Source organism: Tamandua tetradactyla, chromosome 11, assembly GCF_023851605.1.
Source record: "Tamandua tetradactyla isolate mTamTet1 chromosome 11, mTamTet1.pri, whole genome shotgun sequence".
NCBI classification, from domain to species: Eukaryota; Metazoa; Chordata; class Mammalia; order Pilosa; family Myrmecophagidae; genus Tamandua; species Tamandua tetradactyla.
In genome coordinates, this window is record NC_135337.1 from 90183556 (window position 1) to 90203940 (window position 20385).

The following is a 20385-nucleotide window of genomic DNA, read 5'->3' on the forward strand; positions in this document are numbered from 1 at the left end:
TAGAAGATGCCAGTGTCTTTTCCGGGAGGCAGGGAGGGAGCACTGCTAAACGCGAACGTCCCCAGGTAGAAGTCGGGTTTCAGGACCGGGCTGTGGGGTAGAAGCCATTAGGCCTCAACGCCCGCCTGTCACGCAGTCCCGAGGGGGGCGGGGTCTGGAGAACTATCCAATAAGGGGCGCCAGGAGGCGGGGCGACGCGCCTCTAGTCCGCGTGGGCGCTTCCGCTCCCGCCGCGCGCGCGCGCCCCCGGGCCTCGCCTTCCCCGCCGCGTCGCCCTGTCCCCTGCGCGGGCCGCGGAGCGGAAATGGTGAGTACGCGGGGCCGGGGGCCCGGGCCTGGGGGGCGGAAGGCGCGGCTGGTTCTCGGTCGGCGCCAGCTGGGGGCGCGGGACCCCGGGTCGTCTCCGCGCTCCAGGCCCGGGTCTCGGGGTCCGCAGGGGGCGCTCGGGCTGCAGCCCCTTCGGTGCGCAGGGTGGGGCCGGGCCGGCCGCCGGGACCCCAGGCGTCCAGTCCAGTCCCCGCGCGCCGCCCCGCGCCCCTGCCCGCAGCCCTTCCTGGGCCCCTCAGCGCCGCCGCCCCGGTCTCCCGGGGCTCGGGGGTGGGCGCGGAGGTCCTCAGGGGAGGGTCTCCCTCGGTCTGTGGGGTTCGCGCCTGGGAGGCGCCCCCAGGACCCGCAGAGAGCCAGCGCGCAGGGCGGTGGGTGGGGTCCCGGCGCCTCCGTTTTCGCGGAGACTTCAGTTGTGGGGGAAGCGGGGCCTCGTCGACCTTGCCCGGGTCTACATCTCAAACAGCTGCAGTGTTTTCATTGTGCGTCCGTTTTCCCCGGTGCGACCGACGGACCCTTCTCAAGACGTGCTGTTGTTTGTGGCGATCTCGCTTGAGAGGAAAGCGGAGGTTAATGTCTTGCCTCACACCCTGGTATAAAATCCCTGGGCCTCTCCTCCCCGCATCTTGCCTGGCACAGGCATCCTGCGGGAGCCCTTTGGGTTGGGGTCCCGCTTTGGGGACGTCTGCTGGTGGCGCTGTCCCTTCAGCCCGCTCTCCTGCCTTTGGCTGGTCCTGCCCGGGGTGGACCAGGATGCCTGGAGCTGCCACCTTTCTTGGAGAGTCTAGGGAAGATCGCCAGCTCCGGGGTCTTCTCCTCCCTGAGGACAGCCCGGGTGGGGGTAGGAACCTCGGGGGAGGCGCAGGCTGCGCTGCGTGGGAGGGAGCCTCGGATATGCGAAGCATACCCTTTGTGTAAAACATAACCTCTGCATGTACACTGGGCATTTTATTGCCCAAAACCAGGTTTCCTTCTTTGGAGACCAATTGTTTCTGACCTACAGGAGGCTGGCGTTGAGGGGGACCACAGGTAGAAATGACTCCTCTTTCTGGGTTCTCACAGACTAGTGAAGGGAGAAAAACTAACCGAAAAGAAAAAAAAAAAAAAAACAGTGGGGCGTTGCAAAGCGAATTGCTCGCGGACCTGGGGGCGGGCGCGCCACCCGTATAAGCGGCAAGGGGTGTCAGGGAGCAGGAGGGGAAAGGTCCCTGGGGTGAGATGACCCGAGTGGACAGAGTGGGACAGGTCTCGCTCCAGTTCTGCACCACGTCCCCCGTTGTCCCCGTGACAAGATTTAGTCACTGAATGAGCCTCAGTTGTTTCTTTTCAGTAAATGCGAAATGTTTAATATGTTTAATAGAGATTGAGAGCAAGATAAAATATTTCAGAGATGCCAGAAGAGGCGAATTTCAGAAAAATAAATATTCTGGTGTTACATTGCATTTGTTAAAAATTCTTGACTGTTTTCTCCCACGCAGTTTCTCAGGTGTGCTCTTTTCTCTTGGGTGAAAAGAAATGGGATTCCCAGTCCTAGCCTTGAGAATGCTGTTGGGGAAAGGAATCTCAGGGAAGAAGAGAAAATATTTCTATTATTCTTTACCAAAAAAGAATACAGTTCCACCCACCCCACTCCACCCCCAAAAAGTGTGATGGATAAATTAGCGAATTTTAGAAGATTTCTGAAAATACTACTTTCTCTTCATTATAGGGTGGTGATTTTGTGTAATGGGAAATTCTGTTTCCTGTTACCTGGACATTGGAGGTTAATTACCCTGTGATGAGACTTGTAATGCCTGGAGGTGTTCAGTTGATGGTTTGCCCAACAATTTATTGTCCTGAAATAATAATTAACCAGCACCTTTAAATTCTGAAAGGAATAAATACATGTGTTGATGAAAAATAAAAAGTGTTTTGCAATTTTTGTCCCTCTTTTATGTATAAACAAACAATGGGTTGAATGATTTTGCTAGATTCTTCAAATGTTGGGTTGGACTAATTTAAAACTCTAGTGCCCAGAGCAAGGACTAACCTTGACCAGGGAGCAGAAGAGGCCTAAGGCGTCCACTCCAAGCTGAGGCCAATCTTGAGGCTGTAGAGGGAGGTAAATGCAGGCCCAAGACCCTTCATCTTAAGAGAAGCTGGAGATGATACGCAGATGGGAATGGGAATGAAGTTGTCTTTGTAGTTTCCTCGTGGCTGTTTCTGGAACTTTTTCTTTTTGTTCCTAGTAATGGTAGCCAACTTAGAGAAAATTTCCTTGGGGTGTGTGAAGTTAAGAGTTCATTTGGGTCACGATCTTCAACTGAATCAGCTGAGTCTCCTCATTGGGGGAATTGAAGTCTGGAGTGGGAGGCTCCCTGAGTTACTTCCTGGGGCTGCTCAGGTTCCCTCCCTTCCATCCCCAAGACTGACCCATTCAAGGGGTCGTATTTCAGGGATGAGAGTCTGTGTTACTGGACAAAGGCTGTGGATTCTTTTGCCCGAGGTGCTTAATAACCAATTCCTGAGACACTAGGGTTTCAAAGAGAGAAAGAGTTAACTACTAGGCACGTAGTAGGAGCAGATGGCCTATTGGCCCAAAATCTGTCTCCCTGCACTGCAGTTATTCAGGAAGTTTTATTAGAGAAAAAAGGGTTTAGGATAATGAGCGCCGTGGTCCCAGTTGATGTAATAAGAGGGGATCTGAGTATTGAGCATCTGCAGGTTGATTACATGCTTAGTCACAGAATGTATGGAAAAAAACAGTGGGATGGGGTATAGGTGACTTATAGGTTAAAGTCTAAGCTACCTCGCATGTCAGGAGGGCGCACTTGGCTAGATCCAGTCTCGGTCATCAAGATAACTTTAGATTTGGGGTGGGTTAGCTCTCGGCTTATGCAAGACCCTTCATTAGTAAACATTGAGGGCTGTCTTAGCTATTACAAGAAAACTGGATAACTGGGTACAAATGAAGGTTAGTTACAAGGTTTTTACAGTCACAGGGGCAGAAGATAAGGGCTCTACAACCATTATCAGAGATCAGGGCAGCTGTATTATAATTCAGAGATTTCAGGTATTTCTCTGTATATTCCAATATGTCAGAAAGCAAAAAGGAATATTTATATAATGATTCAGTAATCAAAATCACTCCTGACTCCTGATTTCTTGGTTACATCTGGATCCATGCTGGGGAGTGTGTTTCACCTGATTGTGGGTTTTCCTTGTGAATTCTGCGTGGAGCAGGTGGCTTGTCTAAGTTGATTGAAATGTGGCTCTTCTTTCCCCTTATGCTGTTATATAACTATTACTTCCCTAGGTATTTGATAGTTGTATTAAAGCCCTGAGTGTGTAAGGCTTATATCTTGGTGATGCTCTGGGTGGGTTGAAATATAAGATGTGAGGAACACAAGAACATTCTGTAATAAGAATTTTTTATCCTTTTTGTGGAGGTTCCTCATGATATGATGGGTTTATTTAAGTTCCCATTTTTCATTTTCTAGATCCAAATTTTGTATTTATGTGTGCCTAGGAAAATTTGATATTTAAAAAGCTTTACTATTTGGAAGATGATTGAATTTCCATTTTAACTAAAAGCTTATGCAAATCCTTCCTTGAATATCCTAATACATTTACCAGATTATGCACAAAACCCTGATGCTTCAAATATGCTAGCCATTTCTGAATATAGCGCAGTGTGTCAGACAAGAAGTACAAACTGGGACCGCTTGTCATTTTAGTGACAAAGATATTGGAAAAATCTCACTTTTGTTTTGCATTTTCATAAATCTTCCAAATAGTCTTGGTAGCCATTCTAGTTTAAGTATTTTTTAAGAAGTCAATAGGTAAGTTACTTAATGTTAATTTAAATAAAAATGCATGCAGTGGTTAAAAATATCCATAAGACAAGGAGGTCTAACGGATGAAGACTCACAGCCAGCAAGCCCTAGTCCACTTCTGTATTCTGGCTCCAGCCACCCCTGCTTAATTAGTATTAAAAATTTCTTATACATTCTGGCAGTTTCTTCATATAAAAATAAACAATTATGAAAACATATCGTTCGCCCTACAAAAAGGTAACATGGTGTTCATGTTGCAATGCCCTTTGCTTATTATTATCAATAAATCCTAAAGAAATTTCATGATTCCTGATGCCCTTTGGTTTTATGAAAATGCGTATGATGATACATTTATGTAATTCTTTCTGTATAGACACTTGGCACATTTCCAAGCTTTTGCTTCCAAAACTGAATTAAAATTAGATCGTCACTTTAATAAAGGATAATATAGATAAATAAAAATCATTCATTTCCTAACTCACTCAATATTTAACATTTTTATTCTGAGATATATTCACAGAAGAATTTAATAAATATCTTACAGTTAAGTTTTAGTAGTAATAACAGTTTAAACCTCATTGGAATCATGTTGAAGCTTATAATGGGCCTTGGCAGTTTTTAGACTCTCCTGATCGCCCCCCCCCCCACCCCGAGCTTGCATCTGTATTACCTGTTGATGCCTACTGCCCTGATTCTTTTGCATTTCGTCATAACTTTACCCTTTTATTATTTTCTATTAAGCAGATTTTTGTTTGTTTTTCCCTCTCTTGAGCTTTCCATAGATGAATATTAACGTGATTACTCTGAAATGGCTTTTCTCTGCTTTCCTTACCTCAGTGCTTCTCACATGCTGGTTTGTGAGGCATAGGCAGTCTAGTTTACTCTTACATCAGTGCTTATAGTGTTTGGATGTTAGGAAATTTATTTTTATTTTTAATGGTTCCTGTCACTCGTTTCATTCTCCTAAATTTAATTGTGTTATAAACCTCTATACATTGTGGGTGATGGCCAAATTCAAATTTGCTAGGAAATGGCAATGGGGTGTATTAGTTGACCTTCCCACTACCTGCGTGTACTTATGTATTAATTCCATATCTATAGCATCAGTACTTGGGATTATGTGATTTACTCATCTTTGCCCTTCTGATTGGTGTGAAATGGGATCTACCTGAAGTTTTATTTTGCTCTTTGCTAGTGAAGGTGACCTTTTGTCCTATTTGGTCTATACTAATCAGCGTCCTCTTGATTCAGTGAGACCAACTCATGTTATGGAGGGGAAGCCCTTTTACTTATAGTCAGCTGATTTTGCTAACCCTTCTCAGCAGTATCAGAGCTAGTATCTGACCAAATAAGTGGGCACCACAGCCTAGGCAAGTTAGCATGGAAGGTTAAGCCATCGCATGATGTTTCACCTTTTGTTAAATATGTTTTGTCATTTTCCCATTTTTTATTCATTTCTCTGTTCATTTTTTTAAAAACTCAGCATGCAGTTCTACATTTGTTACCATGTTGCCATATGTTTGAAAGTACCCCAGAAAAGCCATGTTTTCCTGATTCATTATTGTAGGGCAGAAACTTTTGACTAGATTTTCTCTACAGAGATGTGACATGCCCAATATATATAATAGCTAGTTAAGTTGAAATTTTTTTCATCTGTTCTTTTTTTTTTTTTGGCATGGGCAGACTGGGATTCGTCTGCTTTTTAGCCATTTGTCTTTCTTCCTAGGAAAAGTATCTGTTCAAGTCTTTGATAAATTTTGAGTTAATTTTGTATAAGGTGTGAGATAGAGGTACTTGTTCCTTCTTTTCAGTATGGATATTCAGTTCCTGCACCATTTGTTAAAGAGATGGTTCTATCCTGGTTGAGTGGACTTGGCAACCTTGTTAAAAATCAATTGACCACAGGCCTGAGGGTCTATTTCTAAACTCTCAGTTCCTCCTGTTGATAAATACATCTCTCTTTATGCCAGTACCATGTGCTGTTTTTACCACCATAGCTTTGTAATATGCCTTAAAGTTAGGAAGTGTGAGTCCTCCAACTCTGTTATTTTTCAAGATGTTTTTGTCTATTCAGGGTCCCTTACCATTCCAAGTAAATTTGATAATAGCTTTTTGGCTGTTGGAATATTGATTGAAATTTTGTTCAATCTGTAAATCAACTTGGGTAGAATTGACATGTTAACAATACTGAGTCTTCTAATACATCAACAGAGGATGCTTTTCCATCTATTTGGGTCTTTGATTTCTTTTAGCAATGATTTGTAGTTTTCTGAATATAGGTCCTTTATATCCTTGGTTTATTCCTAGATATTCGATTCTTGTACTAGCTATTGTAAGTGAAATTCTTTTTTTTTTATTTCCTCTTCTGATTGCTCATTACTAGTATTTAGAAACACTACCTATTTTTGCATGTTGATCGCCACTTTGCTGACCTTGTTTATTGGATCTAATAACTTTGTTACAGAATTTTCAGGACTTTGTAAATATAGGATCATGTCATTGCAAATGGTGAAAGTTTTACTTCTTCCTTTCTGATTTGGATGTCTTTTATTTCTTTTCCTTGCCTAATTCCTCTAGCTAAAACTCCTAGCACAATGTTGAATAACAATGGTGACAGTTGGCATCCTTGTCTTCTTCATGATCTTAGAGGGAAAGCTTTCAGTCTATCGCCATTAAGTATAGTGTCAGCTGTGGGTTTTTCATATATGCCCTGTTCTAGTTTGCTAGCTGCCAGAATGCAATATACCAGAAACGGAATGACTTTTAAAAAGGGGAATTTATTTAATAAGTTGCTAGTTTACAGTTCTAAAGCCAAGAAAATGTTCCAGTTAAAACAAATCTATAGAAATGCCTAAACAAAGGCATCCAGGGAAAAATACCTTGGTTCAAGAATGCCAGTGAAGTTCAGGGTTTCTCTCTCAAGTGAGAAAGCACAAGTGAGCAATGTGTGAGTATTTTAAATTCTCCCTTTTTTTAAAAAAATTTTTATTAATTAAAAAAAATTACAAGAAACACAAACATTCCCAACACATACACTCACCAATTCACAGTATCATCACATAGTTGCATATTCATCATCATGATCATTTCCCAGAACATTAGCATCAATTCAGAAAAAGAAATAAAAAGACAACAGAAACATATAACAAACAGAAAAAAAAAATTTTACAGGCCATACCCCTTACTGATCCCTTTCATTGATCACTAGCACTTCAAACTAAATCTATTTTAACATTTGTTCCCCTATTATTTATTTTTATTCCATATGTTCCCCTCATCTGTTGACAAGGTAGATAAAAGAAGCATCAGACACAAGGTTTTCACATTCACACAGTCACATTGTGAAAGCTATTTCATTATACAATCATCATCAGGAAACATGGCTACTGGAACACAGCTCTACATTTTCAGGCAGTTCCCTCCAGCCTCTCCATTTCATCTTGGATAACAAGGTGATATCTACTTAATGCATAAGTATAACCTCCAGGATAACCTCTCCACTCTGTTTGGAATCTCTCAGCCATTGACACTTTGTCTCATTTCACTCTTCCCCCTTTTGGTCAGAAAGTTTTCTCAATCCCTTGATGCTGGGTCTCAGCTCATTCTAGAGTTTTTCTCAATCCCTTGATGCTGAATCTCAGCTCATTCTGGGATGTCTGTCCCACGTAGACAGGGGGAGGGTGGTGAGTCTGCTTGCTGTGTTGGCTGGAGAGAGAGGCCACATCTGAGCAGAGGTTCTCTTGGGGGTGACTCTTAGGCTTAATTTTAAGTAGGCTTGACCTATCCCCTGTGGAGTTAAGTTTCATATGAACAAACCCCAAGACTGGGGGCTCAGCCTATAGCTTTGGTTGTCCACACTGCTTGTGAGAATATCAAGAATTCAACGTGGGGAAGTTGAGTTTTCCTCCGTTCTCACCATTCCCCAAAGGGGACTTTGCAAGTACTTTTCCACTCACTGATCAAATCACTCTGGGATTCATCAGGGCATCACCTGGACAAACCAACAAAATCTCATGTCCTATACAAAGTTCCATGTCCTTAAGGTGTTCAATCAACTATCTACATAGGTTATATTAGGAGATGCACTAGTCAAAGTATAGATTTGTACCAAATAAACATTTTTTGCTTTAGTCTCACACATTAGTTGAAATTTTAAAATATTAAGTACCATCTGTTTTCAGCACACTGCAGTAATGACATTCTTTTGTTCTTCCTCATGCAAAAACATTTTTTTAATCTGTACATTTAGTCACTATCATTATACACTCTAGGCATTCCTAGATTACACCATCTCAGTCTTTATCATCTTTCTTTGTGATTTCATTTATGCCCCAGCCCTCCTCCCTCTATCATTCTCATATGCAGCTTCATTCAGTGTTTTTACATAATTGTATTACAGTTAGGTAATATTGTGCGTCCATTTCTGAGTTTTTATATTCAGTCCTGTTGTGCAATCTGTATCCCTTCAGCTCCAATTACCCAATATCTTACCCTATTTCTATCTCCTGATGGTTTCTCTGTTACCAAGGAAATATTCCAAGTTTATTCAGTAATGTCAGTTCATATCCGTGAGACCATACAGTATTTGTCCTTTTGTTTCTGGCTAATCACACTCAGCATAATGTCCTTAAGGTCCATTCATGTTGTTACATACTTCATAACTTTATTCTGTCTTACAGCTGCATAATATTCCATCTTATGTAAATGTCACAGTTTGTTTAGCCAAGTGTCTGTTGATGGACATTTTGGCTGTTTCCATCTCTTGGTAATTGTTAATAATGCTGCTATAAACATTGGTGTGTAAATGTCCATTTGTGTCCTTGGCCTTGTGTCCTTTGAGTAGAGACAGCGTATAGATGGGTCCTGGTTTTTAATCCATTCTGCCAGACTATGTCTTTTGATTGGAGAGTTTAATCCATTAACATTCAGTGTTCTTACTGCATGGGTAGTACTTTCTTCTACTATTTTGCCTTCTGGATTTTATCTGTCATAGCTATTTTTCCTTCTTTTTACCTTTACTCATAGTCTTCCTTTCTACACTCTTCTCCACACCTCTCTCTTCTGTCTTTGTATCTGTCTCTAATGTTCCCTTTAGTATTTCTTGCAGAGCTGGTCTCTTGGTCACAAATTCTCTCAGTGGTTTTCTGTCTGAAAATGTTTTAATTTCTTCCTCATTTTTGAAGGACACTTTTGCTGGATATAGAATTCTTGGTTGGCAGTTTTTCTCTTTTAATAATTTAAATATATTATCCCGCTGTCTTCTCGCCTCAATGGTTTCTGCTGAGAGATCTGCGCATAGTCTTATTGGGCTTCCCTTATATGTGATGGATTGCTTTTCTCTTGCTGCTTTCAAGATCCTCTCTTTCTCTTTGACCTCTGACATTCTGATTATTAAATGTCTTGGAGTATGTCTATTTGGATCTATTCTCTTTGGGGTATGCTGCACTTCTTGGATCTGTAATTTTAAGTCTTTGATAAGAGTTGGGAAATTTTCAGTGATAATTTCCTCCATTAGTTTTTCTCCTCCTTTTCCCTTCTCTTCTTCTGGGACACCCAGAGCATGTATATTCGTGCGCTTCATATTGTCTTTCAATTCCCTAAGTCCCTGCTCATATTTTTCCATTTTTTTTCCTATAGGTCTGTTTCTTGTTGGATTTCAAACGTTCCGTCCTCCAGTTTTGAAATCCTATGTTCTGTCTCTCGAAATCTACCATTGAAGGTTTCCATTGTGTTTTTCATCTCTTCTACTGTGTCTTTCATTCCCATAAGTTCTGTGATTTGTTTTTTCAGACTCTCAGTTTCTTCTTTTTGTTCTTTCCTTGCCTTCTTTATATCCCTCAATTCATTGATTTGGTTTTTGATGAGGTTTTCCATGTCTGTTCGTACATTCTGAATGAATTGTTTCCGCTCCCGCATGTCATTTGAATTGTTGGTTTGTTTCTTTGACTGGGCCATATCTTCAGTTTTCCTGGTGTGATTTGTTATTTTTTGCTGGCATCTAGGCATTTAATTACCTTAATTAGTTTATTCTGGAGATTGCTTTCACTTCTTTTATCTAGGGTTTTCTTGCTGGATGAATTTGTTGTCTATCTGTTCTTTGACATTCAGTTCAGCTTTTTCTTGCTCTAGCTTAATTTTTGTTTAACAGAGGAGAATTTTTCAGTTCTTGTTTTCTTGTTTCTTGCCCTGCTTGTATAGTGCTTTTTTTCCCTCCATCCGTAGGAGGATCTACTTAGGTATTATAGACCCCAGCCAGATTTTCCCAGACCAAACTGGCCTCCTATCAGGAGGAAAAAGTCACCTGCATCACTTTTCCCTGAGAGTGAGGCCCAACAGGTTAAAAGACTTTCCTGTGAAGTCTCTGGGCTCTGTTTTTCTTATCCTGCCCAGTATGTGGCGCTTGTCTGACTGCAGGTCCCACCAGCATAAGATGATGCAGTACCTTTACCTTTGGCAGACTCTCCCTGCTGGGGGCGTGGTGGAGACAGAGGACAGGTTGTAGGCTGGTTTTAATGGCTTCAAATTATCAAGGCCTGGGGTCTGAATTCCTTGATGGAGGGATTCCACCTGGGTGGGGCTTCACCGCCCCCTGGGGAAGGCACAGGCTCCAGACAAGCCCCCAAAAGAGCTCACTTCTGCCTATGCCTGGGGCCGTTGCAGCCTGAAAATTCCTGCCGCTGTATCCAGAGGCAGTCAAGGCTTTGTAGATACACAGCCACAAAAACCTGTTTCTTTCTTCCCCCCCCCCTTTTTCTTTTAGTCCTGCCCCCTTGCCACCGGGGCAAAAATGAGCAACCTCCACTTTGATCAGGTACACCTAAGCTGGGGGCCTATTTTTAGTAGTCAGAATTTGTTAATTAGTTCCACAATTGGCGTTTGATTGTGCCCAGTCCCTGCTGCTGGTAAAGTCCTTTCCTTTCCCCTCTGGGAAGTGGCCTGTGGGGGAGGGGCGCTGGCTGCCACAGCTTTGGGAACTCACGGTTCTGGGGGGTGCTCACAGCCAGTCCAGCTGATCCAGACTGGGGTACGCTGTGTGTCCGGTCTCTATCGTGGCTCCAGGAGCTGTTCTGTACTGTTTCTAGTTATTTAGTAGTTGTTCTGGAGGATGAACTAAAATGCGCATGTTGTTTAGCCGCCATCTTGACCTGGAAATCTGTATACATATTTTTAAATTTAATTATTTTGTATTATTATTGCTGTTAGTTATTTTAACTTATTTTCTCTCTCTCTTTTGCGGGCACCAATCTGAGTTCATTCACTATGTATCTTGGGGTAACTCCTTCTGACTTCTGGGACCTATAGCTGTTGAAGTGTGTTTTTTTGTTTTTCTTTTATATTTTATTTCATTCATTCATTCATTCATTCATTCATTCATCTACTGGTGCACGGGCTGGGAATAAAGCCCAGGTCTCCCACATGGCAGGCAGGAATCCTGCCACTGAAGTTCCCAGGCACTCCTGCCTAGCCTTTAATACACCTTCGGTAGACCTGCATGCCCTACATGAGATTCAGGCCTTGGAGTGGTGGGAATTACTGACAAACCAAGAGCAAAAGGAAACCTTCAATGAAAACCAAGTAATACAAAATTTCAGAGTGAAAGGAAACAACTTGCAAAATAACCTTGCTAAGGTAAACAAATGCACTGAACACAACAGAAAATCACAAAGCACTTGAAGATCTAAAAGGAAATGGCCCAGCCAAATGACCAAATAAAAACTTCAGAGGTAATACAGAATATGGAACATCTATTCCAGAAATTATAAAGAAATAAAGGATATCAGAAAGACACCAGAAGAGCATAAACAAAAATTCAGAAGATTAAATAAAAATGACAGATCTCACAGAGATGAGAAATACAGTAGACCAAATTTGAAATATACAAGAGACACACGATAGCAGATTCAAAGAAGCAGAAGGAAGAGTAAGTGAGTTAGAAGACAGTACAATTGAACTAGAGTGTGCAAAAGAACAAATGCCAAGAAAAATGGAAAAAATGCAACTGGATCTTAGGAAAATGATGGATAACAAGAGGCATCCAAATATAAGAATCAATGTTATCCCAGAAGGAGAAGAGTAAAGGGCTGGGAAGGTTAGTTGAAAATATAATTAGGGGGAAATTCCAACCCTTATAAAAGGCATAAATATGCAAATCAGAGAAGCCCAATGAACTCCAAACAGAATAATCCCAAAATAGGCCATTCCAAGACATACTAATCAAACTGTGAAATGTTGAAGAGAAGCATTAAGTCCTGAAAGCAGCACAAGAAAAGCAATCTGGTACCTACAAGGGAAAAAACATAAGACTGCGTCCACACTACTCAAACGACACCGTGGAGGCAAGAAGGCAGTAGTATGATATATTGAAGATCCTGAACAAGAAAGGCTTCCAGCCAAGAACTCACTATCAGGTCAAACTGTCCTTCAAAATTGAGGGAGAGGGTAGGCCACAGAGGCTCAGCAGGCAGAATTCTCGCCTGCCATGCCAGAGACCTGGGTTCAATTTCCCATGTCTGTCCATGCATTAAAAAAAAAAAAAAAAAAAATTGAGGGAGAGATTTAAAATCTTCAAAAACAAACAAAGACTCAGAGAACTAGTCAACAAGAGATCTATCCCTTAAAAAATACTAAAGGGAGTCTTGTCAGCTTGAAGAAAGAAAAAGACAGGAGAGGGAAGTCTGGAGGAGGGGACAAAATTGAAGAGTACCAAAAATAGTAATTTAAAGGATAAAAAGGGAGAGAAGGAAAAGAATATATAAATCTGGCAAATAAAAACTAAAGGATAAGAAGGTATATTCAAGAACTGCTTTTACAATAACTTTGAACATTAACGGACTAAACTCACCAATTAAAAATATACAGATTAGAAGAATGAATTAAAAATGTAGTCCATCTATATGCTGTTTACAAGAAATGCATTTTAGACCCAAGGACACAAATACACTGAAAGTGAAAGGATGGAAAAAGATCTATGCAAGTCGTAACCAAAAGAAAGCAGAAATAGCTATTCTAATATCAGATAAGACAGACTTTAAATGTAAATAAGAGCCAAAGAAGGACACTACATATTAATAAAAGGGATAATTCACCAGAAGGAAATGATGTTCATAAATGTTATGCTCCCAATGAAGGTGCTCCAAAGTACATGAGACAAACTCGGGCAAAACTGAAGGGAGCTATGGATGTTTCAGCAATAATAGTGGGAGACTTTAAATACACCACTCTCCACTGTAGATAGAACAGGCAGACAGAGGATCAAAAAGGAAATAGAAAACCTAAACAATGTGATAAACAAGTTAGACCTAACAGATATATATAGATCATTACACCCCAAACACCAGGATACACATTTTTCTCTAGTGTACACAGAACGTTCTCCAGGAGAGATCATATGCTGGGATACAGAATGAAATGTTTATAAATTTAATGAGATTTAAATTATCCAAAGCACATTCTATGACCACAAAAAAATGAAGCTGGAAATTAATAATCACCAAAGAATAAGAGCTTTCACAAATATAGGGAGATTAAACAACATACTCTTTTTGTTGTTAATTTTTTTTTTATTTAAAAAAACAAACAACGCACTTAGAACCACCAACAATGGATATTTTGGTTAGCTTAACCATAGACATATTTAAATAAAGTATCCATATAATCATTATAAAGCCTGTGTTTGTGCAGTAAGTTTCATAAACCAATTTAAAATTATGGCAATAAGGAAAAAATATACATACTCAGATAGCAAAGTTGTTAAATTCTAAGAATTAAACACTACCATAGATACCATTTGATTAGCTGTTAAAACTGTGAATATTCTCAAAATATCAAAAATCAGCATACTCTTAAATAATCAATGGGTCAAAGAAGTTGCCAGAGAAATCAGTAAAAATCTTGAGATGAATGATAATGAGAATACAACATATCAGAACTTACAGATTTCAGCAAAAGCAGTGCTGAGAGAGTAATTTAAGCCCTAAATGCCTGTATTAAAAAACAAGAACAAGCAAAAATTGAGAACTTCACTGTACACCTGGAGGATTTAGAGAAAGAACAGCAAACTAACCCCAAAGCAGGTAAAAGAAGAGAAATAACAAGATTAAAGCAGAAATAAACAAACTGGAATACAATAAAACAAAAAAGTTTGTTCTTTAAGAAAATAACTAAAATTGATGAAGACCTAGCTAGACTAACAAAGGAAAAAAGAGAGAGGAAGCAAATAAACAACATCAGAGAGGGTGTCATTAACCATGGATCCTGAAGAAATCTTTAAAAATCTTAAGAGAGTACTACAAACTCCTATATGCCAACAAACTAGACAACCTAGAAGAAATGGAAAAATTCCTAAAACACATGAACTATCTATACTGACTTGTTAAGAAACAGATCTCGACAAACCAATTATTAAGTAAAGAGATTCAATCAGTCATTTAAAATTTTCCCACAAAGAAAAGCCAAGGACCAGGAGTCTTCTTCATAGGGGAATTTCATCAGACGTTCCAAAAAGAACACCAATCCTGCTCAAACTCCTTCCAAAAACTGAGGGGAAAAGGAGCGCTACCTAACTCATTTTATGAAGTTAACATCACTCTAAACTAAAACCGGATGAAGATGCTACAAGAAAGGAAAAATACAGACCAATCAACCTAATGAACATAGATGTAAAATTCTTAACATAATAGTAACAAATTGAAGCCAACGACACATTAAAAAAAAAAACTAAACATCAGAACCAAGTGGGGTTTATAGCAGGAATGCAGGAACACAAGAAAATCAATGAAAATAATACAGCACATTAACAAATCTGAAGTGAAAAATCACATATCCTATCAATTGATAATGAAAAAGCATTTGACGAAATTCAGCATCCTTTCCTGATAAAAACACTTCAAAAGGTAGGAGTCAAAGGAAACTTCCTCAATATCATAAAGGCTATATATGAAAAACCCACAGCCGGCATCATACTTAATGGTGAGAGACTGAAAGCATTCCCCCTAACATTGGAAACAAGGCAAAGGTGCCCACCAACACCACATTATTCAATATCGTACTAGAAACCTTCCTTAGCAATTAAACTGGTGATTAGACAGGAGAAAGAAAGTGAAGGCATTCAGATTAGAAAGGAAGCAGTAAATTTTTCATTATTTACAGATGACGTGATCCTATACTTAGAAAACCCTGAGAAATCTATGACAAAGCTAGCTGAGATAAGCAAATTCAGCAAAGTAGTGAGATGTAAGATTAATGCACAAAAATCAGTAAAGTTTCTATATATAACAATGACCTATTTGAGGAGACATGTAAGGAATAAATTCCATTCAAAACAGTGACCAAAAGAATCAGGACTCTGGGAATAAGCCTAACCAGGGATGTCAAGGACTTGTACACAGAAAACTACAAAATATTGCTGAAAGAAATTTAAAATGTCCTAAACAGACCATGCTCATGGACAGAAAAGTTGAATGTTGTTAAGATGTCAGTTCTATAGACTTAAAGGTGAAAGAAGAACCAGAATACCTCTACAGTTACAGGCAAATGATTCTATAATGTAAGAATAGGGAGAATTTTCTCATATAAAAACAAAGGAGTAACCCATAAAGGAAGAGACTGACAAACACCACTATATTAAATTTGAGTGAAAAAAAATAAACTACAAACTGGGAGAAAATTATCTGCAATATATACCAATTTTGAAGAGTGAGTACACAGATAATGAATAGAGACTTGAAGGAAATTGGCAAAATAGGGAGGGAATAGTACAGGTCTCACTCCTCTCCCAAAAGAAGTGGGCAGGCAGGAAAACTGTCCATATAAACGGTTTTGGGACTCTGGAGACCAGTGGAATTCTGTACAGCACCCGGGAAAGTGTGGGGCAAAGTGACTGCAAACTGCAGGCAGAGACTGAATTAATTTCATCTGCTGCTCCTGGTGCCCATTCCTACACTTTTTTAAAAAAATGATGATTGAATAATGATATAGCTTTCACAGTGTGACTCTGTGATTGTGAAAACCTTGTGTCTGATGCTCCTTTTATCTACCATATCAACAGACGAGTAGAACATATGGAATAAAAATAAATAATAGGGGGAACAAATGTTAAATTTAGTTTGAAATGCTAGTGATAAATGAAAGCAAGGGGTAAGGTGTATGGTATGTACAATCTTTTTTTTCTGTTATTGTTTTTTTCTGTTGTCTTTTTATTTCTTTTTATAAATCGATGCAAATGTTCTAAGAAATGATGAATATGCAACTATGTGATGATATTGAGAATTGCTGATTGTATATGTAGAATGGAATATGTTAATATTTTTGTTTGTTGTTAAAAAACATCGCCAAAAAAATTTAAGTTTTACTTATACATAAGTAATTAGAATATGTATAACACAAAATTATCAGGATAAAATGTCGCTGCCATTTTGATTGCAGGGAAGACTCAGGAAATGGAACAATGAGATATTCTAAGACTGTCCAAAGAAGCTAGTTTAAGAATGCAAAAAGGCAATGACTAGAAAATCTCAAGTACAGCTAAACAGCTCTGCTAAAGCTTAAAAGTACTGTGAGATTGACCAGTAAAACATACAGAACAAAAATAAATAATAGGGGAACAAATGTTAAAATAAATTTAGTAGATTGAGCTGCTAGTCATCAATGAAAGGGAGGGGTAAGGGGTATGATATATATGAACTTTTTTCTGTTGCCTTTTTATTTTTCTGAATTGATGCAAATGTTCTAAGAAATGATCATGATGATGAATATACAACTATGTGATGATATTGTGAATTACAGATTATATATGTAGAACGGAATGATCATATGTTAAAAAATATTGTTATATTTTTTTAAAAATTAAAAAACTAATACAAAAAAAGTACTGTGAAATTGTTGGTGTAAATTTCAGTCTAGTGTAGGCTTAAATTTTGTATTGTACAAAGGCAGCAATTACATTTTGGCTTTTATTCTAGAAGGTGAAAAGTAATCTTTTGTGTGTGTGTGATCTACACACTTTTTAATGCTTAAATGGAATGAAGCCAGTGTTACTTTATTGGCGTCTTACACACATATTCATATAAACAGAATTAGGAAAAAAAATATGAAAGGCAATCATTCTAAAAGGCAATCAGTCTAAATGTAATATGGCAACACATTAAAATGCAGTTTATCATGGAAATAAAATAATACAATCAGCACTCACTATATAAAGGCAATTCCAACACAAAGGTAAGAGCCTGTACCACTCATCTTTTTAATCATAATGGCTTGTAGAAAGCATCAAATTTCCGGTAGATAAACTACTCTATGAAAGTCTGTATATCTTTTGAAAGTTTCACATCTGTAAAACCTGGATAAGGCTACAACTATCTTTAAGCTTGGACAATTTTACAGTAAGATTCCCAGTCATGCACAATGCTCTTTGGCTCCGGGAAAGCCTCATGCACATAATACAGAAGCTGCTGAAGAAGTTAACTGCACTGGAATAGTTCAGCTAAGTTTCCATTATGAAGTTGACCTTTAAACCTCAGGGATAGTGTGATCCATCATGCCTTCATAATGCTTGATGCCGTCCATTTAATAATAGGTTCAAAGATAAAAGCAGGCATGGTTGTTACAGTAACTACAACTCCAGATGTCGACAATATGTTTGCAATTTAAGAGTCCTTCAATCCAATGACATTCTGTCCACTAATTTCACAGATGCTGTGTTCTGTGAAAAGACTGTTTCTGGCTGCAGAGCTATCTTTCACTAGGGATGTAATTTTCCCATTTTTGAAGATAAAGCCAACGTGCCAGTACTGTCCTTATGCTTGGTAACAGCACGTTCAAAGGGCCTGTCATGAATAGTCATAGTTATCTTTTCTCCAAAAGCCTGTTTGAGAACTTTGTGTGCTTCATCCAAGCTCCAGCCTGCACAGTTTTCACCATTAATCTGGAGTACTTCATCACCAAATCTCAGACCAACCAAGGATGGTGGAGAATTAGCTTGGACTAGCTGGATAAATACACCATTATCTACTGACTTCTGAGGCCAATTTTTCCATCTTGATCCTTACACAAAACAACTCCACGAATTTCTTGCTTAATTTCTGCTCTTTGAATTCCAACATCATTACCAGTTACTGGAGCCACCATGTACTTGGCACTGGAAGGTCTACTCCCTACACCAGTTCTCCAGAGATCACGGCCATATTTGCATGCATTTCTTCTTCATTGAGACTCAGGCTCATGTACTGAGAGAGCTCAGGACACAGTTGAAGATAAAGACTTCCATCTTGGGTGATGGGCACAGAAGCTTCTGAGAAAACTGCTGGGTTGGCAGGGTTTGCAGAAAAGGCAGTTTGAGCCTGAATTACTTTGTCTACTTTCAGGTCTTCAAGAGATGGATACAAAGACATTTTTGCTGGAATTTTCTGGGCTGCAGGACCACTTGCAGCCACCATCTCTGCACAGACTTTGAAACCTGAGGCATCCCCCACTCTTGAGGCAAGCAGCGTCAGTCAGTCCAATGCCTGCCTTGTGGGGTGCTGTTATTAATACAGACTATAGGGGACTTAGAGATACACAGAAGCTGAAGATGGGTGAACCATTAGCTAATGAGGTTGAACTCCAATGTAAGGGAATAGATAGGAGTGAAGGTGGTTCTCTAGTGGGTCTAGAAGTAATGTTATCATATTGAAGATGAACAAGATAGAAAGGGGTTGTATAGACCTACATGTCTCACACCAAAAATATGAACGAGTTCTCGTATTACTTCAAAGATATGGTTCTTGTATAAAGAGTGTTTAAGTCCAGGCTACAGAGGGAAAACTGCTATTGCATGCTATGAGCTATGTTCAGAAGGAAACCATCAGCACTACCACAGCAACAGCAGAGGTAAATAATGGCGTGAGGGACAAGAGTTAAGAGGAGGTTTAGATTTCCTGTTTGGTGAGGGTGTGTGTTCTAGTTTGCTAGCTACTGGAAAGCAATATGCCAGAAATGGAATGGCTTTTAAAAAAGGAAATTTAATAAGTTGCTAGTTTACAGTTCTAAGGCCAAGAAAAATGTCCCAATTAAAGCAAGTCTATAGAAATGTCCTATCAAAGACATTCAGGGAAAGATACCTCGGTTCAAGAAGGCCAATCAAGTTCAGGGCCTCACTCTCTCAAGTGAGAAGGCACATGGCAAACACAGGGTTTCTCTCTCGGCTGGAAAAGGCACATGGTGAACATGGCATCATCTGCTAGCTTTCTCTCCTGGCTTCCTGTTTCATGAAGCTCCCTGGGAAGTGTTTTCCTTCTTCATCTCCAAAGGTTGCTGGCTGGTGGACTCTGCTTCATGGTGCTACAGCATTCTCTGCTCTCTCTAAATCTCTTTCATTCTCCAAAATGTTTCCGCTTTTATAGGATTCCAGAAACTAATCAAGACCCACCCAAATGGGTGGAGACACGCCTCTACTTAATCCAGCCTACCAACCACTCCTGATTAAATCACATCTCCAAGGAGATGATCTAATTACAGTTTTCAAGCATACAATACTGAATAGGGATTAGAATACTGAATAGGGATTAGAAGAAACGGCTGCCTTTACAAAATGGGATTAAGATTAATACATGGCTTTTCTAGGGTACATACATCATTTCAAACCAGCATGGTGTATTTATTGGTTTTCTGTCTGTTGGGAACAAATGAAATTATCTAAAATTGAAAATGTTGATGGACTGTGGGCTTTGGGATGTCTACATGATGCCTGATGAATGCAGGTGGCTGAAGGATGCACTGATGGAGAAATAGATTGATGAACAATGGTGTATACTTATGAAAGTACGTTGTGCTGCTACAAAAGGAGCAAGGTTGTGAGGCTTGTAGCAATGTGAGTGAACATGTGGGACATTTGTGAGACAAAATAAGCCAGGAACAAAAAAATAACACTAGTATGGTCACCTTTAGAAAATGCTTATAAGAAAATAGGGGCCTAGACTGTAAGCTTTTAGAGCAGACACATTAAGTCCAGAGTGGTGATTATTATTTCTGGATTTTGAGAGGCTGTTTTGTATATATAATCTGATATTTAGAGATAAGAACAAAGTGCAACAGGTTGGGGTTAATGCAATTCAGATCACAGGGGTAAGGAAGACAGTGTCTATATTTTAGAACCAAACATACTCTTTGAGACCAACGGAAGAAAGGTTTATTTGATCTGGAACTGAAATTTTCTATAGTGCATAATCTAAATCAATGTATCTGTATAGCTCATTTGAACAACTGAAACACA

General features: G+C 39.6%; 1 protein-coding gene and 1 pseudogene across 1 annotated transcript in view; one reads left to right on the forward strand and one right to left on the reverse strand.

Annotated features, from left to right (window-relative positions):
- The first annotated feature begins 248 nt into the window (after positions 1 to 248).
- LOC143650658 (uncharacterized) overlaps positions 249 to 20385 on the forward strand; it is a 48930-nt gene continuing 28793 nt past the window's right edge. Inside the window, exon 1 of the mRNA XM_077121710.1 lies at positions 249 to 307. Coding sequence (XP_076977825.1) covers positions 305 to 307 — 3 coding nt within the window. The 5' untranslated portion in view covers positions 249 to 304. The remainder of the gene's footprint in view (positions 308 to 20385) is intronic.
- On the reverse strand, positions 17479 to 19954 carry LOC143650663 (syntenin-1 pseudogene; annotated as a pseudogene).